Source organism: Mastigoproctus giganteus, chromosome 5 (assembly GCF_048544385.1).
Source record: "Mastigoproctus giganteus isolate SK-2022 chromosome 5, ASM4854438v1, whole genome shotgun sequence".
Taxonomy (NCBI): Eukaryota; Metazoa; Arthropoda; class Arachnida; order Uropygi; family Thelyphonidae; genus Mastigoproctus; species Mastigoproctus giganteus.
The window spans coordinates 44,552,354-44,578,162 of NC_143579.1; the positions used below are offsets into that span (position 1 = coordinate 44,552,354).

Here is a 25,809-nt window from a genome sequence, read left to right on the forward strand (position 1 = left end):
TGGGAGTTACAACTGTAGAACTTTTTTTTTTCATATCCTTCCTACAGATTGAATTTGGTAGCCCTTTCAAAGGCTGTTTGGAAAGTCTCCAATTCAACATCAATGCATTAAACCTCCCAACAATCACTGTTATCCAAAAAAGAATTACAATAATATTTTAAAGAGTTTGAATCATTCAATGCTCACAGGATAACTTACATATTGTGTAAGCCCACAAATTATTCAGGTTTAAAAAAAAAACAAACAAACTTGGAATAATTGCCATAATTCTTGGAAAATGAAACTGAAATCAATGCCCTACGCTGATGACATTAAACACATTTAGATCATACATCAAAACTAGGAATCTCAATGGTATTGCATGTGACTTAACCCTAAACAATCAGTTACCAAAATAAAGCTTTCCAAAGTGGGTGTTGCCAGATTTTGACATCATATCAGTATTGTTTTCATGGCATATAATGATTGATTAAAATATATTATTGAACAATACATTAAAACTTTGAGATTCGTTTCTTCACAGACAGTGAGTTCTGGGTGCAAAGCTTGCTAGAAAGAGAGAGAGACCACTTTGAAAGCAATCGATGTAGTTCTTCTCTTAGTTGGCCACACACACTCAAACAAGCTTGTCACACTGGGTGAAGTATGTATGGCCAACCCTACTCTTGTCTACATGTTTTTGTTTCAAAATAAAAGTATACACTGCATTTATTGGTGTGCAGTGAACAATTATAAATTCTAAGTAGAGTGCAAGATTTCGGGTGCACAGTGTTATCACCAAGAGTTTGAAAAATCACTACCCTAAAGCAAAAACACACTTGCACACCTATTAGATTCAAATTTTGGTTTTTTTTCCCTTTTTGTCAAACTACAACCTGTCTTTTATTATTATTTCTACAACTAACCCCATTTCTCCTCACTTTGAGCTGCATGTATTTTATTGCTCATTCTTATAGTAATGCCATACTGCTGTCGGACATTTTCAGAAAAATATGCAAAAAGCTAAGCCGAATTAATGAATTCTGCAGGTGCAAAGGTACTTCTCTTATTTTATTCATATACCTACCCGAGGTCCATCCATTGTAGCACTCTATACTGATGCTTTGCTGTTTGTAGCTTTCTTTGAATAGGCCTGGGTTCAAATCCTTGTGGAAAGTGGAGTTCTTAAAAGCTCCTTTACTGGAGATATAGCTAACTTAGTGGGTAACTACCCCTTTCCCCAATGATTTATTCCAGATTTTTCAGCCTACACAGTGTGCTAAAATTGGGCCTGTGAGCACTTATACAGCCATAATATTAGGATACTATAAGAATTGGTGCACTAAAGCTTCAATAGCCATGTGCCAGAAGTTTGGAATGACAAGACAAGATATGCACAATGAAGAGTTATTAGATGGGCAAATTAGTTGCTGAATGAGTTAGGTTGCCCACTCCAAACAAGACATTAGCACAAAATCTACTCCAAATTTTAGACAAACAGCATAAAAATAAAACACCAGTGTATCTGTTAGATACCATGGAACTAACAGATGGTTAAATAAGTAGTTACAATACTGAAAATATACTGATTTAGCAATTATCATCTAAAGTGCAAAGAGATTAACCAGAATATTGAATCCTCAATAACCAAGGTTATTAAATTGGAATGGAATGAAAAGCAATATCTACTTCACAGAAACATTAAAACCATAAAGAAATATATATATACTAAAAAATACATGCAGTGGAACTGAGTTGCTCCAACTAACATTGAAAGATTTTACTCAGATAAATTCAGGCTGCTGCAGTGGATGTCACGACTACTTCATAAATGATTGGAAGGGGGGGATAAAAATATATACTGTATCTCTTTTGTGCCACTCCTAAAAACAGCAATATTAAACATTGATCAAAATGACAGCTGGGATCGTACACACCTCATCCCCTTATGAAATTTGTCACTGGAGGACCACAATATTCTCAACACTGGCACTGAAGGCAACTCAGGTTAGCATACTGAGCCTAGATAAAACCAAAAGATTCTATCCATCCACTGATGCAAGCTAGACTAATCAACATTAAAAAGGACTGGACGTGCAGTGGAATGGAAATTCGGCTGGTCAAATAGCATCACACCTGAACTTATAACTGGTGTTAATTGACATGAAATTTTGATATCACAAGATTTTGCCACTCAGTAATTTGAAAGTTATTCAATAGTTTTATTGAATTTTTAATGGGCACAATAAGTATATTATATACTGCAATTTTCTAGACTAAAATCAAAGACTTCTCCGTAGAACATGTATCTTTATTATTACTTTTTATTTTATGAAAACTGCAAACACAAAAGGTATTAGAACCTATGTTACTCAGTATTTTGCATGGGTTGAGAAGATTGAAGATACTTGTTGACAGTAGCCTTGAATTTCTATAACATTGTAATTTTGAGGAAATACTTGAAGGGATAAATGAGAAAGAAAAGTAGGTTCTGTGAGTTTGAAGGACAGTAAATGGAAGCCGACTGGGACAATTACAGAAGTAATTCAGAAGAGCAGTGCCCATAGAATATCTATATAAAAGGCACACAACAGAAACTGAATACCTGGGACACAGAAAAGAGACAGGTAATCAACATGTATGCCTCTCTTTTGAATGTAGTCTCAAAACCTGAGAGGGTTTGGGGGGGGGGGAAACCACTCCAGATGTGAGAACAATATTCCATGACAGGCCAGATTTGTACAAATACTGAGAATGAAACAGAAAACCTAGTTTTTTTAAGACACAAAGTAAGCAATATTTTTGCTATGCATATGCCAAGAGAGATCAAAAATCAGGGTAATCCCTAATTGAAATTCATGATCTTGTCTAGAGTTCCAAGCATCATCAGAGATAAGCACAGTAGCAGTACATTCTTTTACAAAGATAAGACACGAAGTCAACTAAGTTATCCTTGCCCCATTGGAAAATTATCAGATCACCATTTAAGGAACTGCTGATGGATATTTGAGAAGTTGAAGCTGTTTGTGCAGGGGAAGGCGTCTGAAACTGGAATGCAATGTATTATCACCAGTCCTGAAGAACAAACATGCAGACACAAAAACAGTGTCCTGTTCCATCTTTGTGGCATGTTTTATTGACACCCTCACTTACCAGGTTTTGCACCTGCACAATTACTGTACAAGCTAACTATGGGTAGGCTTGAAAACACCTTCCTTCATTAAATGCCAAATGACATCACAATTAGTATTAGTAGTAGCAAACGATGCAAGAAAGCACACTTATAAAGCATCAGAAAAAAAAAAAAAAAAAAAAAAACACCACACTTCCTACATCACCTGCCAATCCCTCTAGTAGTTTGTCTAGTTCTTGCTTGAATTTATCTATTTTCATCAAACTATCCATTCCACGACAACAGATGGAACTTTGTTCCGACCCATTGGAACAAATTTCTACACATCTATCCTGTAACCATCTTTCCTCAATTTCAATTAGTATTAGTAATTGCCACATTGTGCAAGGAAGCCTATGGCTTATGCTACACCAAAAAAAAAAAAAAAAAAACCACAGAAAACACCAGCAGCATTGACCTTGCTCGATCCATTCACAGCCTTAAACACCAATCAAATCACCTCACAGGTGCTTAGCCTCCAGAAACTACAATTTTCAGAACTAAGCCTCTTTGTAAGACCACTCACCCTTTGCCCCTCCCCCCCACACACACTCACTGTCCTCCTCTGCACCCATTCCAGCTGATCTATATGCAAGTATGTACTAAAGATGCAAACCACTGCTTTGTACAATGGAAATTACCACCTTATTCCTGCTAGCGAAGTTCCTGTACATCATTTACAAAACCCAATGAGTTGTCCTGGCAACTTGTCTGTACTGCTCACAATTTATCTGACAGCACAATTAACCCAAGGTCTTTATTTTCTCCCACCATGAGTGTAGTACCACACACTTGGTACATTAACCAATGTTGGACTTCAACTGCTATTTTTCAGCCCATCTGCAGAATTTCTCTGGATCTTGTTGCAGAAGCATACCTTGATTACTGTCATTAACCACTTGGTTGGTTGTTTTTGATTTTATTGGCGCATTAGCTACTAAGGCTATAATGCGCCAAGACCATGTCATTTATAAAAAAGTTTAAACTTTCAGTGACCTAATTAGTTAGGTCACTATGTCCAAAGGTATAACAAATACATAAAAGAAGAATGTAAATTTTATATACGAGCAAAAATATTTATTGATTTTAAAAAGCTAAAAACAGCAGACACATTGTCATTGTCGGATAAAATCTGACTGAGTGTATAAGGCTCAGTTAGATGATTAAAAGCGGTAAAACGGATATTGCTAAAATCTGGACAATCAATTAAAATGTGTCTCATGGATAAAACTGTGCCACAGGACTCACACATAGGAGGGTCATCAGCCCTTAGCAAAAATGAATGAGTCAAATGACTATGTCCTATGCAGGTCCGGGCAAGAACAACTTCCTCCTTACGATTCCTGTGCAGACTAGACTGCCACGGTTCAATTACAGGCTTTATATGATATAATTTATTCGCAGTCTGATTTTAATGTCCATTAAAATCCCCAAAAAGTAAGAAAGGGGGAGGCAACTGCGTTACAAGATCATCAAGGTCTTCCTGGGAGATGTCAGTCCCAGGTGGCAAATAAATAGGGCAGACCGTTAATAAAAATCCCACTGTAAGGCGAATTGCAACAGCTTCTATGCTAGTTGTAATTAGCAAGGGCTGAACTGGGGTCTGGTTTCCCACAAGGATAGCCACTCCTCCATGAGCAGGACCATCCGCAATTCTATCCTTACGAAAAATTGTGGTGTTATGCATTGTGGGATCATCATTTGCCTTTAGGTAAGTCTCCTGCAAGCAGAAGCAAACTAGCTCGTGCTTTTGCAGGAGGGCCTTGATGTCATCAGTATTTCGCCGGAATCCACGACAATTCCACTGTAGGAATTTAGCCATTATTTTGGCTTGGTGGGTCCATCAGACGGCTTCCGAGGTGCTGAGGGCTTACTTTTATCAGTCTTGGGTTTATCTTTTTTGGGGAAGAATGGACGCTGTCCCGTGTCCATTTCTTCCTCCGCAAAGAGTTCCAAGACTGAATCTTCGGGTACTTCCTTCTGCTCGACATCCATGTTTTCTTGGGTACTAGGGGGAACTTCCCCTTTCTTATTCTTTTCTTTTATAATTACTTTTGTTACTTGTGGAGCATTAGGAGGTACTGATATAGGAGTGGCAGCTGATTGGTTTTTCTGTGCAGGTTTTTGATTACTTAAGAGATAACACGCGATGGGAGTGAAAGACTCCTTTGGAGGAATGGTCATGTCCGTCTGAGTTCCGACGGAACATCTCCCTGCTACCTTCTGGGCGTAGGTAGGTTTGTTGATATTCAGGGGTTTCACCAATTTCCTTGCCTCCTGGTATGATATATTTAGCTCTGCCTTCAGCCGTTTAATTTCTTTTTCTTCTTTCCACCCCTGGCATGCTCGTGAGTAGGCCGGGTGTTCGCCTTCACAGTTAATACAGGTGGGTTTTGCGGCTGAACATGCTGTTGTTTCGTGGTCCTTTGCACCGCATCGAGCGCATGCAAGGACTCCACGGCAGGCCATTTGAGAATGTCCGTACTTCTGGCATTTAAAACACCGTAAAGGGTTCGGAACGTATGGACGCACTGAACAATTGATGTATCCAGCTTTAATCTCGTCAGGAGGTTTAGGAGAGTTAAAAATCAGGATAACGCTCCTGGTTTTAACAATTTTTCCATCCCTTCGCGCGGTAATTCTCTTGACGGCAATAACTCCCTGTGGTTTTAATTCGGAGCAGATTTCCTCCTCGGTTACGTCGAGGAGGTCTCACTCCGAAATGACACCTCTCGATGAATTGAGTGTTCTGTGTGGTGTCACTGTTATGGGTATTCCTCCGATTGATGTTTTGATTGCCTGTCATTTTTATATTCAATCAAGAGATCCCCAGAACGAAGCCTCTTAACTGATTTGGGTGAACCTGCTAACCCATCTAACCCTTTTTGAATAAAAAAGGGCGACATTTTACCAATCAGTGTTTCATTGGTAGAATGCATGATTAAGAACCTTGGGACAGGCCCTGATGGTAAATCGGTTCGCTGCCTCTTTTTAGCAATAATGCTATCTGCTTCTCTGTCTAAATTTTCAGATAGGGACCGGGTTGGGGCCCCTGAAGAAGTAAGTTTACCAGGATTCATATAGTTTTTGAATTGTTCAGTGCCCGGGCTCCCCACTACCCACCATGCAATAAATGCGCTCGGGAGTGGAACGCCAGGGCTGCCCAGACACTATACCCGCACCGCCGCCAGCCTGAATCCTGTCCTTTGGACCATGAGGGTAGAGGCGTGGCATTGACACGGTTGACCCTCGCAGGCGAGCCTACTAGCTGATTGATCCTAGCCGGGCCTTCCAGGACCACCCGTCTTGTCAAAGCAGGGGCCAAAGTGGTGTACTGAAGCTGGGCCCCTCAACCACCAGGATCCCCCTTTCCGAATTTCCACGGGTCGCAACGCACGGCAAACACGCCGGATTCCATTGATGTAAGCCTGGAACCTGGGCTGTGGGCGTTGGATCCCAGTGATGCTAGTCATCTGGAAGTCCAGCAGCGTCACTGGGAGGTCCCCTCACCACGTACAGGTGCCCACGTCGAGGGGTCATAACCACTCCTGATACCTTCAATATCATTAATAAATATAGCAAATAATGGGCCTGGCATTGAACCTTGGAAGATTTCACTAATAACACCAGTCACAAAGAGCAGTTTCTATTAATAAGCACTGTCTTCTTTTGCTCACCCATCCCTTTATCCATAGCACCAGCTTGCCATTACTGGCACAGTGCTCCAATTTGTACAGCAGTTTTATGTGCAACAGTATCTAAAGCTTTCCTGAAATAATCTAAGGATATGACATCAAAATTATTTTTTTTTACACCCAGGTCCTTAGTCACTACACCATAGTATCCAATCAAATTGGTCAGACAAGACCACCCTTTAACAAATCCATGCTGTGACCACAGTATAACTGCATTCCCATCTAGATGGCCCTGCATTATCTCTTTAACCAGTGACTCCATTATTTTCCCAGGTACAGACATTAAGTTAACAGGTATGTAATTACTCATGTAACCTTTTGATCCCCCTTTGTGAATTGGGAAATACATTCACACATCTCTAGTCCATAGGAACCTCCCCTGAATCCAAAGATACTCTCATAATTATGGCTAAGGGTTTGCTTACATCATTTGAACCCCTTAACATAGATCCATCCACCCCAGATGCCTTTTTTTATGTTTAGCTTCAACAATTTCTCTTCCACTTTTCTCTCTCAGTTATCACAAAATTATTTAGCTGCCTGTTAAAGTTTGACACAGCTCCAGCATCCTAGTCCTTAAAAAATTCCTCATGTGTGAATGTAGATGCAAAATACCTATTTACCAGAAACCTGAACAGGATTATCAACAGTTAAATCATCAATATCAAGTGGACCAATGTGATGCAACCCTTTCCTTTTATTGTTAATGTAGATAAAGAAGAATTTGCTACTTTTCTTTGCCACACTTCTTGTAATCAGCCTTAGTTTGCCCAAACTCCTTTGACTTGACTGCAGAGTAAATTATATGCATCACATGAATTTTTTCCTCTGCCACAAGTCTCACTGGTTCATGTAACATCCATTTAGGTCTAAGCCTTAAACAGTATTTGTTAGTGTGAAAAGACTAGTAGCTTTTGCAATTACTTTCCATTTAGAAATTCCTGTTGGTAAAATCAGTTATCTCTGTGCGTAGAACTTAGAAACTGACTGAGACTACTGTAGTCACCCTTACAAAAGCCCTTCCCTTTATTCTTGGCAGTTATGTCTAAGTAAATCCCACATTGATACACAGTGTTCGATGTCACCCAGTGGATATTTTAACTGCAGATTCTTAATGCATAAAGAATCACTGCTGATAATCAGATCAAGAGTATTACACTCTCTCTCTTGTTGCCTCACTAATATGCTGGAGAAGGAAACAGTCATCCAATAAACCACTAAAAGTCTTGCTTATGTGAGACTGACCGACCAACCTACACGTTCTACTCAATATCTGGAAAGTTAAAATCCCCATTATAAGACTTTCTGATTTGCTAGCCCACTCTTTCTTTGTATAGTTTTGTTATAATCTTCAGTTATTAGGCCTATAACACACTACTAAACCCCATTCTTATTTTTTCAGTGCTTAAATCACACCAAACTAACTCACCGTTTTACTGGCCATACATGTCAACAGGATGCACCCAATAAGAATTAATATGCTTCTCAACTAAGAGCATAACTAATAAATTCATAAAAGTCTTGCTTGTGTGAGACTGACCAGCCTACACGTTCCTGTTAAGATCCCCATTATAAAAACTTCTGATTTGCTGGTCCACTTTTTTTTGTTATACTCATCAGTAATTAGGCCAACACACTACTACCTCATCCTTATTTTACCAGTGCTTAAGTCACCAAACTAACTCAACATTTTACTGGCCAGACATGTAGTAGTTGTAGTGGCATGTGATGCAAGAAAGCAAGGGTATGAGCTTATGCCGCATCAGCCACAAAAAAAAAAAAAAAAAAAAACAATCCCCTCTAAATATTTGCCCAGTTCCTCCTTAAATTTATTTAACCTATCAACTTCCACAATGACAGATGGGAATTTGTTCCAGCAATTAACCACTGGCTGGTTAAAGGTAAATTTCCGCAAATCTATTCTACATCTGTCCTTCCTCAATTTCAATTTATGCCCCCTTAGGTTCGTAATCTGAACAAGTGGAAGAATTCCATCAAAATTCAGCATTGCTCAACCCATCCAAGGCCTGTCAACTGGATGCACTCGATAAGAATTAATATGCTTCTCAACTAAGAGCATAACCCCCTCATCCTATTCTGTCCATACACATTGTACTGCCCATATTCAAATTCTACATCCCTTATGTCCGAGTGGCACCATATCTCTACAGTGTCCACATTTGATGACTTAATAAGTACTTGATGTTGACCATAATGAACTCATTTGCATGTGGCACTTTTTTTTTTAATTGCTGTGCATATATTATGTCTGTATAAAGTTTATGGGCTAGGGCTAATTCAGATATTATCAAGCCAGAAACTAATGGGATGGGAGTTATATCCTTTGCCTGGGATCAACTAATTCAGGTCTTGGCTGAGAGGCTTAAGAATTTGTCCAGTTTCTGGTGGGATTTCAACTTGGATCTCTACAAGCAGTAGAGAAGAAACTTGCAAAAAGCATAAAAAAAAAAAAAAAACTGCAAATGCATTATGACCAACATTCAAAATTCCATGACTGTATAAAGGGCTTTAGTAAGTGTACATGCATGGGACGAACATTCTTTTTAACTGGCAGTACACGAACAACAAAACATCTAAAGTATCATAATTAAAGTAATGGTAATTATGTATCCTAAATAACACATTAAGATTAGATTAACTTTTATGGACATTAACGGCAGACACCGAGTAAACACAAATACTTAGGTGCCAAATCCAGAAATATAGTATCCACGTCAATCTACAAATCATGTTCAAAGGAGAACATATTGAACAGCCTTACTATTAATATCCAAACACATATATATCTACAAATAACCTTTAGTCTTTATGACAGCATATAGCCTCCATGGAACACTCGACCAGATTTTGTAAATGTTGACCATTATTTCCTACCATTTGAACAAAGTGGCGACCAGTTCAACTCTTTTTTGGACAGTCTCCTCACATGCACCCAATGATTCAATAATCTCAGAGGTTCACTATAAGATTGTGGGCTGGCCAATCCAACTATTTGATGCTCATATCTTCAAACTCCGTCATAATGCAAGCAGTATGAATTGTAAAGTTGTGCTTATACAGGTACAGGTTCTCCCTGACATGACGCCACACAATGGAGGCAAAGAATTATTATCCAGGACATCTAAGGAGACCTTAATATTCGAGACTTTGTCCTAACAACGGTCCTTGAACAAACCATGAAAAACAGCTCCAGACCAGTTGCAGCTCCTGCCAAAGTTCACTGTCCAGATGATAGTCTGGCAGGTAGCTTTCTCCAGGCATCCACCACAACCATGCACAATTGCCACACTGGTAGACCCTCTACTGTGACTCATCACTCGAAAGTGCAGCTTTCCATTGGGCTACGGTCCAAGAACAGCAAAACTTATACCAAGCTAGATGACACCTGGCATTGGCCAAAGTGATCACTGGCTGGTGGACAGCTGTACAACCATCATAACCCATATTACGCAGCATCCAACACACTTTAGTGCTGACATGTCCCAACTGTCACACTGAGGGCCTGTGCTTGTTGCAACATTGCAAGCAGAAGATTCTCTACATGGCTCTCCTGTCAAGGCCCATCAGCTCTGGAAATTTTTGGCATCATTTAGTAACAGTTTCAACACCAGTCAGTTTCCATTTTCAGATTACATCGCCTATCACAGACAGGGATCTTCATAGCCATTGAAATGTCACATACTGATTCTTTATATGGTCCTCTATTTATCGGTCCATGTTGTAATTCTTAACTCCATCGATCACAGAATCTTGCATTTTACAATGTATTACTGTCTCCCGAAAGGCCCACGAGCATATTTATAATTGTCTCTGACATGTGGCACTTGTATAGGATACCAACTAGCAATGTGGTGTTAACATTAAAAAACTACCTAGACACCCTGTTTTTATTAATATACAGTTTATGGATATTAATGGTAGCGTAGTGTCGGCAAACCCACCTTTTAAATTTGGTTCTGATACAAGTATAGTGGCTCTTACGAAATTCTTGAATACTACTACAGTTCTAGTATTTACAACAAAAAAAAAAAAAAAACAACAAAGGAAACGGGCAGTGTCGCTCATTTCAGAACAGAAGTACGTAAAATATCTTAGAAAAATACAACTACGAGAACGTTTTATACAGAAGTACTGTACTAGTTTTTTTTTTTTTTGGGAGCGGTTAGGGGGACTGATTTCAGTATATACCCAAAATCCAATGACAGTACGAGCAGCTTTCAATTTATTTATAAAACTAAAAATCAGAAACCATATTTGTAGTATTTATAAAACAATATTTTCTTTAGCATAAACGCATATTAATATCTCTAGGATACAGAGGTCTTTTACCAATAGTCCCGAAAAGTTAGCATAAACGAGAAAATGCAGAATCAACTTTAATTGCTGGTGAAAACAGCTCGCGTTTAAATAATGGCAATGTTCCATCATTTTTGTCTCTCAAAACTTTTTCCTAAAGGCACCGTTTCCAATTTGTCCTTAAAACCCAGTAGCATGCATTATTCTTAGGCCTAAAGTTAAATACATTAGGCTTACACATTACTATATTTTCAGTAAGCAATAATGCTAATGGACCCATTTTGGTCGTTTCTTAAGCCAGAATAGTACTTTTATGAAATTCTCTTAAATTTAATATAAAACGCATATTTTAGCTAAGCATTTTAATGATAACATTTTAGGGACATAAGAGAATGGCGGTTTTTACTGTATTGTCATGGCGGGTAAACTTAACCCTTGTTTATTTTATAGCAATTTTTTTTTAAACAGATATTGCTTTCTTAATTGTATAGTAATTATAAATGACAAGCACTTACACTCAATCATGCGTTTGCAATAGCAACCCCTGCACTTTAATAAGCCATTTTAGAAAAATGGATGAAATATACTTTACTTACATGTGACTCTTCGTAATGTATATGGGAAAAAGGATTGATGCGCACGCGCTACACGTTCACCACGACAATACTATCTCAAAGGGGGCACAGCTATTTCGCAAACTGTGAACTGTCTCGCAGCAACAAGTTAAGTTTACGATAATAAATATTTTAATTTTTATTTAATATAAAACATTAATTTATTACATATTTATTAAGCAGTATTATAAACGAATTTTTACAAAACTATAAACTGCAGTACTTTCATTTATTTTTATGGCTTTTTTGATTGGAAGTCTAACCTCCAATCAGCTTAGGGAAATCTATTTGTCAAATTCAACCAATAGGAGGTTACTCACCGGCGTTCTGTAGTCAGCGTGCACGAGTGGAATAAGAAAACAGAACGGTTTGTAAACTACAACTCATAATTAAAGAGAAAAACAAATAGAAAGAAACGCCTGATACATATATATTTCTGCAATGTCGGAGGCAGATAAAAAAGCAGACCAGTTGCCAACTGTTGTGGCGAAGAAAGTTTTAGGTAAAGAGGTTTTGCTCTTTGGAGTGTTTTGAAGTGTAAATATTAATGTAGGACGTTAATTCATATGTAACAATGAATTTAAATGTACGTTCAGTACTACAATGTTCCACAGCCCATTTTGACACGAATCGGATACAGTGAAAAATTTTAAAATGGTAGTGGGGTTTTTAAAAAAAAAATCAGCGTGGTTGTTTTAGTAGTAGGAAGAGCAAATTAGTGAACAAAAAAAATTCTGAGTTAAAGAAAAAAAAAAAAGGCTTCATCACATTATGCTATCATACCTTGATAAAACAACGCAGCCAGAAATTGTATCTGGATGAAAGTGGATTGGGATTCTTGTGTGTAGAAAGTAATAACTATTCAGTTTCTATGTATGCAATGTGTATTAAGATGTTTAAAAAGAAAGGTTCAGGAGAGGAGAGTTCACAAATTCTTGCCCCCCCCTTCCTCCTTAGCACTACTGTCGTCAGCTCATTTATCGTGCTTTATCTGTGATCAGCTAATAGAGCAAAAACTCAATGCCAGCGTTATGATACTTTTTATTTATGAATAATACACAACAAAGAAATACTAAAGCTGTTCTAGTACACTTTTTTTTTTTTTTTTTTTTTTTCAATCTTAAAACGAAGAAAAGTCTTTTTTTTTTTTTTTTTTTTTTTGTCTGAACAAGTTATAACGAAGGTGAAGCTGCAGGGAAGCTTGAACGTGTGAAATAAGTGGCGTACTTGTACGAAGATAAGACTACAATAACTGAAAAGCATTAACAAAGAATACAAATATGCTATGATCTCATGCTTCTGTTAAAGTATTCTGAGATTTTAAGTAACCTGTGCCTGTTTATGGTAATAGGTGCCAATTTGACACATCAAATGTGAGAATACAGTAACTTAGATTATCAAACTATTGCCTTTTATAACTTCCCAAATTAAATGGGGTTCTTTCTCTTCACCTCTGTTGTTGTAGGTATAATTTTTTTTTAATAGAAGTTGGAAAATAATTTCGCAATTTTTGTGATCCAAAATTTTCACCTACCTTTTGACTGTCCTAGGGATACAGGATCATTACAGTTGGTGGTAATCCTAGCATTCTTTTAATCCAGGGTCTCACATTTAGGGAAGGTTACAATTGGATTCAAAATTTTGATTTTCATGAGGAGACTGTAGTGATCAGTAATTTTAGATCAAGTTTTCTTCAAAAATATGTTCAAAATTATAAAAACTTTTTACCAATAAGTTTTTTTTAATTCCAAAATGATTTAGAAATTGAGTACTCAAAATTAATATACATCTTGGCTACCAATGGCATTCCTGTGGGGAATGCATTGGAAGCCCAGAAGAAATTCCAAAGCAATATTCACAAGCCAATAATGGATTTTGATATGCAGAGATTAAACATAGGTGTGTGCAACAGGCATTAAATTACAAAAAAATCGGCTGAAATTTATTTATCTGGTACCCCTCGTTTGTTATTTGGTTTTTAGGAGCATTAGCAACTGAGGCCATATTGCTCCGGGGATATTTCACCCCAGGGGATCACATCTGGTTAGTATGGGCTTGGCACACCCAGGGTCCTGAGCTGGATATCATCATTCTTCTCTTTCTTGATAATTCCTCTCTCTCTCTCTCTCACACACACACACACACAAGATAACTCAGAATTTTTGTTTTGGCTAGTGCAGCATAAGCCTCAGGCTTCCTTGCACCATATGGCTAATAATAATATGCAGTGATCATTCCCTGACCTTTCCACATCCTCTGTATTTGGTGGTCACGGGCTCGAACTCCGGTCTAATCAAGGAGCATGTGCTACGCACAGCTGCTCCTGGCTATGGAGGTGCCGGTACCCCTTATGTAACGAACAGAAGGTTGCGGGAAGGACGTGAACTGAGAAGAGCAGTTGTAATTAGAAGGAAAAAAAAACAAGAGGGGTCATGTTTTTAATTGACTTTCATTTTTATTTAGTGAAAAAAGGTTAGGTTTTTACGGGATTTCAGGAGGGATTCAAGCAAAAACTGGTTGTTGGCAGTGGCCAAGGGGTACCGTATACTAAAGTTTTATCAAAAAGAAAAAATAATTGTAATTTTCAAACTCAAATGTAAAAAAAAAATGCAACAGAATGTTTTTTGCAAATCAATTTAAAATACAATTTCAGTTGCGATCTATTTTCCTTCTTTTAACTTAACCAAAAAAATATTTGAAATGTAGATTAATATACATGGGTAAATTTTAGTCAGGTTTTCTGTTTTTCAGTACTAAACATGCACTTAGATTGAAGTTCTCAGGGCAACTTCAAGAAACCCCTCTCAGTATGTTTGAAATGTTCTTGAAAGGTGCTGAAGAGTGGGAAGGGCTTTTGCACATGTCTCAAAGGTGTACTGTTTTCAAGATATTCATTGGGTAATTTTTACTGCATGAATGTACTCCTTAGTTAATAACTTTACTATTGACTTAGGTAGTTACTGTAAAGGCAGAAAATGTATAAAGTCCATGTTATCTGTTTTGGCTCATGAGTTGGTATGGATTGTTTAATGTCATATAGACACAGTTTGATATTGTTATTCATCAGAAAATTTCAGTTTATCGTACGAACTAGTCTAGAGAATAAAATTTACTTCACATAAGCTTTTGATATCCTAGGTTTTCTTATTTTTTCTGTGTATATAAACTGTATTCAGTAGATTACATATAATTTGTTTTGTTGTAGAGCTAGGGTAACTGTGCTTATTAGCAGAGGCATACAATCAAGTAAGCAAGCTTATACAGTATCAGCCAAAAAAAAAAAAAAAAAACCTTCCCATTTCACCCATCCATTCACTCCAAAAGTCTCTCTAGTTCAGCCTCGAATTTATTTAAGCTGTCAACTTCCACAAGAGCAGATGGAAGTTTGTTCTAGCAATCAACCACCCACTGGTTAAATGTAAATTTCTGCACATCTACAACTGTCTTTCCTCAGTTTGAATTTGTCCCCCCTCAGGTGTGGAATCTGAGCAAGAGAAAGAATCCCATCAGCATTGAGCTTGCTCAAACCATTCAAGGCCTTATACACCTCAACCAGATCACCTTGCAGGTGCCTAGTCTCCAGATGCTGCAATTAGAACTTAAGCCTTTCTTGCTAGCAGTAAACCCTCTATTTCACTCACTAATCTCATTGCCCTTCTCTGTACTCGTTCTAGCAGCTCTACATCTTTCCTACAATGAGGCCTCCAGGCCTGTATGCAGTACTCAAGGTGTGGCCTGACCATTGCCTTATACAAGGGGCTTGTATAAGGCAATGATCACCTCCTTATCCATCCCTGTTAGCAAAATTCCTATACTGTATATCATTGGCAACACCTCATGATGAGCTACTCTTGCAGCTTGTCTGCATTGCTCAGAAAACTTCATATCTGACTACACAATTACCCCCAGGTCTTTTTTATTCTAGTAGTAGTAGTGGCATGTGATGCAAGAAAGCAAGTGTATGAGCTTATGTAGCATCAGCCAAAAATAAAAATAAAAAATCACACCATTCCCTCCAAATGCCTGTCCAGTTCCTCCTTAAATTTATTCAACCTATCAACTTCCACAACGACAGATGGAAGTTTGTTCCAACAATTAACCAACCGCTGGCTAAAGGCAAATTTCCGCACATCTATTCTACCTCTATCTTTTCTTAATTTGAATTTATGCCCCCTTAGGTTCGTAATCTGAACAAGCGGAAGGATCCCATCAGAATTCAGCGTGCTCAACCCATTCAAGGCCTTATACACCTCAACCAGATCACCGTGCAGGTGCCTAGTCTCCAGCCACTGCAATTTGCAGAACTTAAGCCTCTCTTGGTAAAAGGATCCCTTCATTCCCATCACCAATCTTGTTGCCCTTCTCTGTACACGCTCAAGCAAATCTACACCCTTCCTAAAATGAGGTCTCCAGACCTGTATGCAGTACTCAAGGTGTGGCCTGATCATTGCCTTATACAGAGTACTGTATAGGGCAATATAGTAGTACTGCCAGTGCCAGCCACAAGCATGTTCAATCAGTTCTGTCAAACAGGGGCCCCACACTCAAATGGTCTAAATAATATCATCCGTGTCTTTTCCGCATTTCTGTCAATGAGCCTACCACTGTCTTAATGTCTAGTTACTCAAATTGTCATCACTCCAAGAGTGGAGGAATTTGAATATTGTAAAATTTGAAAAAATTGAAAAATCCCTATTACAAAAATACCCCTTATTTATTTTTTTACAGGACCCCAGTGCTCCACAAGTAATTCTTGAACGGGGTCCCACAAATTTTGGGGCCAGTCCTGAGTACCACACAGTTGGTATGTTACCGTGGGGTTAATGCTATCCATTTGCAGTACTTTGCATTTGTCAATGTTAGACTTGAGTTGTCATCTCTCAGCCCATCTGCTCAACTTTTCTAGATCCTGTTGCCGTAGCGTACCATCCTTACTGTCGTTAACAACCCTACCAACCTTCGTATCATCTGCAAACTTGGACATTAAGCTTTCATCAATGTCATTGATAAATACAGAAAACAACAACGGGCCCAACACAGACCCTGGGGGACTCCACTAATAACATTAGTCCACAAAGAGCAGTGTCCATTGATTACCACTCTGTCTTCTCCCACTCAACCATCCCTTTATCTGTTACAGCAAAATGCTCTTAAAGCCATACTGTTCCAACTTGTACAGTAGTCTTCCATGTGCAACAGTATCTAAAGCTTTCCTAAAATCCAAGTATATGATAAGAAAACAATTTTTTGCCTCTAGTTTCTTTGTGACCACATCATAGTATCTGATCAAATTTTTCTGACAAGACTTCTCCTTAACAAACCCATGCTTTGTCTGAACTATAATTGTAGTCTTGTCTAGATGATCCTGCAGTGCTTCTTGAACTAGTGACTCCATTGTTTTCCCCAGAACACAAGTTAAACTGACAGGTCTGTAATTAATTGTCACCTTTCAATACCCCTTTGTGAATTGGGGATACATTTGCACATCTTCAGTCCATGGGATCTCTCTTGAGTCCAAGGATGCCTTTATAATCATGGCCAAGGGCCAACGTACTCCCTTTGCTGCCTCCTTTATTATAACTGGATAGATCCCAGGTACAAGGTGAATGGATGGCCTCTTCTGTTCCCACCTGAATGTAAAGACCTAGATGTTCAGCAATTTCCTTTCATGCTGATAATCTTAAACTCACCAGCCACTAAGAACAAATAAATCAATATTTAGTAAAAGTGAAGTTAAAATAATGTAAAAATGTTACTACTGTATTATATATTTTTTAACATAAATATTTTAAAATATGCAATTTAAATCAGAATAGGTAGTTTTTGACAGTATATACTGCCATTTTCAACCAAAATAGTTTGATAATATGAGGCTTTACTAAGGTAAAAAATCTAACTCAAAGAAACACTATTACACTATACAAAGAAACAGACTATTACTGTGATTGTTACATTGGTAGAATATTACATGATGTCAGCAAATTGTGGTTAGACAAATACTATGTAATGAATGATATGTGCTTATGTGTTACACTGGAAGGTCTTCCTTTTTTACCCAAATTGATCATACTATAATATAGTCCAAATAGTTGAACAAATTCTGATTCCCTCAGTAGTTGGACTTGACACACCATGGCTTTAGTTGCTAATATGCCATAAAAACTAAAGTCACTCACTTAATCCCCCAGCATTATTAATGTTTGATATGGATTTCTGAATGGTGAGGACCTCAACATGTAGTAGTAGTAATAGTGGCGGCATGTGATGCAAGAAAGCAAGTGTATGAGCTTATGCAGCATCAGCCAAAAAAAAAAAAAATCACACCATTCCTTCCAAATGCCTGTCCAGTTCCTCCTTAAATTTATTCAACCTATCAACCTCCACAACGACAGATGGAAGTTTGTTCCAGCAATTAACCACCCGCTGGGTAAAGGCAAATTTCCACACATCTATTCTACATCTGTCTTTTCTTAATTTGAATTTGTGCCCCATTAGGTTCGTAATCTGAACAAGTGGAAGGATCCCATCAGAATTCATCGTGCTCAACCCATTCAAGGCCTTATACACCTCAATCAGATCACTGCGCAGGTGCCTAGTCTCCAGTCACTGCAATTTGCAGAACTTAAGCCTCTCTTGGTAAGAGGATCCCTTCATTCCCCTCACCAAACTTGTTGCCCTTCTCTGTACACGCTCAAGTAAATCTACATCCTTATTAAAATGAGGCCTCCAGACCTGTATGCATTTTAGGAAGGATGTAGATTTACTTGAGCCTGTGCAGAGAAGGGTAACAAGATGTATAAGGCCTTGAATGGTTTGAGCAGGCTCAATGCTGATGGGATTCCTCCCTTTGCTCAGATTACGAACCTGAGGGGGCATAAACTCAAATTGAGAAAAGACAGTTGTAGAACAGATGTGTGGAAATTTGCCTTCAGCCAGCGGGTAGTTGATTGCTGGAAGAAACTTCCATCTGTTGTGGAAGTTGATAGCGTAAATAAATTCAAGGAAGAACTGGACAAACATTTTGAGCGAATGGGTGGGTGATGTGGGAAGAGGTGTGGGTTTTTTTTTTTTTTTTTTTTTAAGCTGATGCTATATAAGGTTGCTTTTTCTGGCATCATAGCGATGCATTGGCAGAAGCAATGCTAATGTATTGCTAGCTATATCAGATTTAAATGATGTACTTGCCAGAAGTGATATGTAACTGGTTTACTTTTCAAATTTAATTGTAATTTACTCTTGGCATATAAATCATATATATGAAAGTAATATCAAGGTAGATCTATTTAAAGAAATTAGAGAAGAGTAAAAGTATGGTTTGTTTGGTACATCACTTTTTCAAGTGGCAACAGATTTTATATTATATATCTCTATACATTAAAAAAGTTTCCCTCCTATAATGATATTTATTCGAGCCAGTGGGAGAAAAGAGCAAGGCAATTGCGTCACTACAAATGTAATTAATTATTGACAACTGACTCTGTAACATTCACCACCTAGTCCACATGCTTCACTATCTAATTGGCATCAAACGTTCCATTGTAAATTTTTTTTGTACATTAATGAATATTGCATATTTGTAAATATTTTAAATATTGCCGACCGGGCTAGCCAGGTGGGTAAAGTGCCTGCCTGGCAACCCAAAGGTTACAGGTTCGAATCCTGCCTCGGGCTTGGATCACAGTACTGCAAAAACCTTGGGAGGTGCATTGTGGCCACAGAAGCCGATGCGCCAACAACTAACTGAAAAAAAAAAAAATTAAATATTTTTTAGTTTGTAAATATTTCAGTTAAATATTTTAGTCCTGCTCTTTCGGATACAACAATATTCCTCATGCATTATGCAACCTGAAGCAAAAGGCCTTTTCCTAAGTGACCTGTGTAAATGCATGTAAATAATAACTAGGTAAATAAGGTATATGGTATAAATAATCAGGTAAATAATTACATAGTGATATTTATTTGACCTGGTAAAATTTATTTGACCAGGGTAATTATTTACCCTGTGCACTACAAATGCACAGGGTAAATAATTATATAGGTCATTTCCTGATTAGATATCGATCATAGTGACAGTGTTTTTTTGCCAGGTGGCACCAGGTGTCTCTCCCAACTTTGCTTTTTACTCTGTGTTGAATACAATACATTGCATAAGGCCAGAGTGTGTGTTAGTGTGGGTTTTGTTGTTCCTCTGACCACTTAGCCAGCTTGGAGGCTTGTGGAGAGCCACTAACACCACCAGTTTCTGTCACTGCCCTGGGGAGGCAGGCCAGGACACATTAGGAGGGAAGAAAGCTCTGGTGGGGTGAACCCTGGGGTAGCCCAGGTATCCTATACTGGAGTTCAGCCAAAAAAAAATTTTTTTTTTTTTTTTTTTGGCTGAACCCCAGTATAGGGTACACTGATGAATGCGAGGAAAGACAGTGGTGATTGATGGGTGAAGGCACCTCCCACTCTGTGGACATGCTCATAGAACGGAGTGATTATACGGTAGAATTCTGTGATTGGGGGATTATTGTGGAGGCATTTTTCTTTCTTTATGATTGTTTTGTGTCGTTGAGGTAGTGGGTGCTTAGCTTAGGTAGGGTATTTACTCCCATCCTGTTGTTTTTTTAATTGGAAAATGAGTTTTCAATCTAAAAATAACAGCAAGTGGGGGAAACACCCTGGGCATAACAGCCTAGGAGGGGAGTGGGAGGAGTCAACTTGTCAATCACTGTTTTTCTAGAGTTTAATTCATTTGGAGTTTTACCAAATTTTTTATTAGAAAGGAGATAGGAAGAGGGTAGAATAAAAGGAGTAGAGACCAAAGGGGGCAGTAGTTGAGGAAACAGCCTGATTTGAAAGGGGAGACAGTAAGAGTACTCCCGGTACAAGATGCCTATCCTAGTCCAGAGGTTGGGAGTTGAAAGTGGGTGGTGGGGTGAGCCACCAGGAAAAAGGGGCACCCAGGGTAGGAAGGGTATTTATCAGAAGGAGAGTCAACCACTCCAGATGGTAGGAATAAAAGAACATAGGGAAAGAGATCCCTTTGGTGGAGTGTTCGTTTTGCAGCTCTGTCCCACACTGACCTGGGGGTTACCCAAATGGCCAGTGTCAGCATCTCACACCATGCCAGCTAGGAAAAGCTACAGCATGGTGTCAGCTTGGATAACCATGAGGGCTTGTTGTTTGTTATTTGGTTTTTAGGAGCATTAGCAACTAAGGCCTTATTGCTCCGGGGATATGCGGTGGTCATTCCCTGACCTTTCCGCATCCTCCGTATTTGATGGTCATGGGCTCGAACCCTGGTCTAATCAAGAAGCGTGTGCTACGCACTGCTGCTCCTGCCCACCTGGCTACGGAAGCACCAATCCATGAGGGCTTGCATAACCATCAGTCTGTGCAGTGAAGAGGCTAAGAACATGCAATTAATAATTACTTTTATTCACTCAACATTCACACAATTTTACATTTTATAGTTTTTTCTTGCACTTCCTATTTTCTTTTATATATTAAATTTCATATCGATCAGTGCGTTTTGACAGGTGTGTCTTTTACATAGAAAACATTTGACTTACTCCATCATATATACTCCAGGGTTCACACCTGGTGAGTATGGGTTTGGCACACCCAGGGTCCTCAGCTGGATATCATCATTCTTCTCCTTCTTGGTGATTTCCTTCTACTTCTCTCTCTCTCAGGGTAACTCAGAAATTTTTTTTTGGCTGGTGCAGCATAAGCCTCAGGCTTCCCTGCACCATATGACTAATAATAATAATAATACTACCCCTACATATTACGTATGAAAGCGTGCACGGGAGTTGACAAGCAGGGGTTAGAGCCACCCTAGTATGCATTAAAAATACAATTGATTATGTATTATAGTATTGTTGAATTATTTATATAGTGTATTTCTATTGTGTGTGCATGTGAACTTTTATGGTACTTGACTTCAGGAGTGTTCATCATCCCAGATCCTTGATCTTTTAGCATTATTCGAGAAACAGAACCATATTCCAAAAATATAGTTAGTTCCAGTAAGTTATTTTTCTTTAAGTTGAATGAGTCATGACCACCAGATTAAAGTAGTTGTTTTGTTTATATGCCCAATTGTTGTAGAATATACTTTTATATGTAAAGTTTTTTTAAAATTTAGGGTCACTGTATTTCAAAAGGGTTTGCCATTTAAAATGGCAGTGTGTGAACTGGGGATGTGCATAGTCATATGGACTTTGCAGTAATAGGAGGGGAAAAGAGCCTTTGTAAAAAGCCTTTTACATTAATTTTAGCCAGATTACATTAAACAGAAATAAGATATGCTATGGAATGGACAGTTCAGTAATAAAATTAAGTAGGGGAGGGTCAGAAATAATAGGCTATGCCAGGCACTGGATTAGCCCTTGTAGCATGATGTCAGCAGTTTGTGAAAGGTGAATTTGTACCCCTTGTTCCTTCTTGTTTTGCATGTGACCAAGAGCCTGGCATAGGATTTTTAATAACTGATACTCATTTATTAAAATATTTATCATGGTGTATAAAGTGTTAGAATACTTCATTTCTTGATGGATATAACCAGTAAAAAAAAATCCATCTTTTTTAAAGACATGATTAAAGGTTTACTATCTGAGACCTAGTGATGTCTAACATCCACTTTTAGGAAGGAATGTTAAGTAACTATTTGTAGAAAATCAGGGAAGTCATATATCTATACATGCTCTGTGTTTGTATTATCATAGATGCTGGGTGGGGCTTTACCTCCACCTGATAACTAACTAAACCTAGCTGGAAGAGGTGTCTATAATTCCTGTATTCTTTGATGGAAATTTATTCAGACTTTTCCAGCTGGACTGGTAAGTGACAACTCTAGTATCATTATACTGTACATTTACTATTGTAAATTGTCATCTGCAATGTGGACATAGGATTATTGTCAATTTGTTTTGTATAGCAAATTGTTTTCCCCCATCTAATTTTAGGGCACATCTTCTGTTGTGTGGAAATGCACACCATGTTGATGCCAGTCAGTCTCCTTTGAAGTTTATTAATTTTCTTTAAAAAAATCCAATTTAAAAGGGTTTTCAACAATTTGAATGATGGGTGAGAATAAACTGATATATTAAGCTGTTATAAAAGCATGGTTATGCTTTGGATCTTATGCAGCGCATATTAAATATGTCCTTTTGGTAATCTTATGTCAATTTTTGGCATAATTTGCTAAATACGAAAATACCCAATCTTGACTAATTTTATCCTGCTGAACATGAAGATCACATTAAAATTTGTTGTTTGGCAGTTGTTTTCGAATTACAGTTGGGATCTCATATTAGCAAGTTACTCTGCATTATCAACTATGACTCTTGGCAAAATGCATGGCAACACTGCAGTTTCAGTACCATCATGCTCTTATCACATGATCAGCAACTGTTGCCTTGCTCTTCATCACGTGATAAGTTGCCTCAAATGCATCTTCAACTCTGTTGCAGTAATCTTTGAATATGGCAAGGTACCGGGCGATTTGTTCTCAGTTAATGGTTCTTCTCTGTAAGATTACTACTTTTTGCTCAATATTTGTGTCGTGTAAGATTATTATGCCCTGTAACTGCGAATAGTCCGGATGACTTCTATTGCATATGTGCGCATGAATCAAAATTTTTAGCTCCCTCCATATCAATTTGCAGTGCTCATGATATGGAGGGAGCTAACAAATCATGTTACTTCTGTATGGTGCCTCCTATTAGAAAAGGGATGACAATGAAGAAAAAGGGGACAGTGACGTACCCAAATATACCATTGCAATTCGTCCTGCCTCACTGTGAAGTACTACCTATTCTTGAACCACTTGACCATTTATCTGTACACTCTGATGAAGAAGACACTGATGAAAATCAACTTGATATACACTAAAAAGTACAACAGCCATCTACATCAAGGGATCCACCATTTTGTCCTTCTGAACCACATAAGATCACAGAAAGTGAGCTTAATGACCTCATCAGGGATCTTGAACTACAGAAGAATAATGCAGAGCTTTTGACCTTATCACTACAACAGTGGAATCTTCTAGATCATTCTGTGAAAGTGACAACATTTTGTACTCGAAATAAAGACTGTGATAAATTATATCAAACAGAAGGTGAACTGACCGTTTGTAAGGATGTTGATGGTCTAATGGCAACAATGAACATGAAGCATTTTCCCGAAGAATGCCCACTATTTATAGACACTTCTAAGGTTAACTCAGAGGCGGACTAGGTCAAAAATTCTTATCGGGGAAAACTTGTAGCAGCCTCATACTAGTGTTTATGGCCAAAATCACACCAGCCTCCTCCGTCCCACTGCTGTTTCTCCCGGAAATCTTATGGCTGGTCTGCCTCTGGGTTAGTTTTAAGGCTGTGTTATTAGACAATGGAAATATGTTGCCTTCAATACTCTTGCGTATGCCATCCACAAAAAAGAAACATTCACAAACATGGAGGACATCCTCTTAGGTGTACACTGTCAGAAGTACGAGTGGAAGATATGTGGTGATTTAAAGGTAATCATTTTATTAAGACTACAAAAAAAGGTTACACTTAAGTATTGTTGCTTCCTATGCGAGTGGGATAGTTGTGCCAAGGTTATGCACTATGAGAAGAGGAGTTGGTCTCAACGAAAATCATTAACACCCGGAATGAAGAACGTAGCATTTGAACCTCTGGTAGATCCACATAAAGTTCCATACAGCCACTTCTGTTACATCTTGATAATTCTGTTGCATGTTTATCTAAAAATAATGCTAACATATTTTCTTTATATCCTTTTTTTCCCCTCTAATTCATACATCATTGACCTTGGTAAATCTCCACCTACTGTGCATCACACTCGATGCTTCCCTTGGCTTTCCAGCAGAAGGATTCTAACAGTCCTCCTGATTAGTTTGATACCAGTAAGTCTTCTTGTCTTGATGGCATTTCTCCACTAATTCTTCAAAAATTGTGCTTGAGAGTTAGCTCCTGTTTTGTGTTACCATTTTATACTTTAAATTTTTTACTGTTTTTCCCCCCTTTTACACAGAAATTTGATCACATACAGTGAATCCTAAGAAGGCTGACAAATCCTTTCCTTTTAGTTGTCTTGTTATACTTATCTCAACTCTTTCCACAGTAATGAAAAATTCATTGACTTCTGCACTGTTCTGAAACCTGTGTTAAAGATTCCAAAATGGATTCTGTTATGATGATCCATTATATCTTAGTTTACGTTACTCATTCATGCATACATTCCATGGAAACTTTTAGAGAAATTTGAGCATTTCTTGACATTTTAATAGAGCCTTGGAACCATTTTCTCTGTTTTAAATAGGGGAGGTAGTCAGTTTCCTCTGTGACTGCACATTGTGTGTGATGTTAGATGACTCTTTCTTCTAACATCTCAGGTAATGCTGAAGTTCCTCAAGTTTTCTGTTTTTAAATACTTTTCTCTTTTACATTAATGACCAATTTATTCATTCCAGTTTTGAACAAACCATGTTTTCCATAAACAGCTACAGCCTCTCGAATATTTACCACCAGTTCTTTAAGCTGATCTACAGGTAATTCTCCAGTAGAAAGAAAAAAACTAAGTTAACTTTAATCTTTCTAAAACTCACACTTTATTTTGTGCAGGTAAAGAATCTGCTGTTTCTATATTAATCTTAAATATTATTCAAGTATCTAGACAAACACATCTTTAGTGGGAATAACTCTGACCTCTGACCTTTCTTGGCACAATCCCAGGGGCTCACATCTGGTGAGTATGGGCTTGGCACACCTAGGGTCCTGAGCCATCATTCTTCTCTTTCTTGGTGATTTCCTTCTACTGCTGACTCTGACTCTCTCACTCAGTATAACTCACATTTTTTTTGGCTGGTGCAGCATAAGCCTCAAGCTTCCTTGCACCATATAGCTAATAATAATATCACAAAGGTAAGCAGGGGTCGAGGTATGGTGCCCAAACAACATGGAGGAATGCCGCTCCTCTGTGTTACCAGGCAATACTAGGTGGCAGATGACTCTCATCAACTGGTGTAATACCA

At 38.1% G+C, this 25,809-nt stretch overlaps 2 protein-coding genes across 3 annotated transcripts in view; one reads left to right on the top strand and one right to left on the bottom strand.

Moving 5' to 3' along the window:
- LOC150085343 (eukaryotic translation initiation factor 5A-1-like) overlaps nt 1-11,874 on the bottom strand; it is a 60,168-nt gene extending 48,294 nt beyond the window's left edge. Inside the window, exon 1 of one of the 2 annotated variants that reach the window (XM_090373998.1) lies at nt 11,760-11,874. The gene's annotated coding sequence lies outside the window, so the exon portion shown is untranslated. Of the gene's footprint in view, nt 1-11,678 lie in introns of both variants that reach the window. The other variant, XM_090373999.1, reaches the window with a different exon arrangement.
- Nucleotides 11,875-12,077: 203 nt separating this feature from the next.
- Nucleotides 12,078-25,809, top strand: part of LOC150085344 (uncharacterized) — a 160,451-nt gene continuing 146,719 nt past the window's right edge. The window contains exon 1 of the mRNA XM_090373164.1: nt 12,078-12,279. Within this exon, the coding sequence (XP_090229290.1) occupies nt 12,219-12,279 (61 nt within the window). The 5' untranslated portion in view covers nt 12,078-12,218. The remainder of the gene's footprint in view (nt 12,280-25,809) is intronic.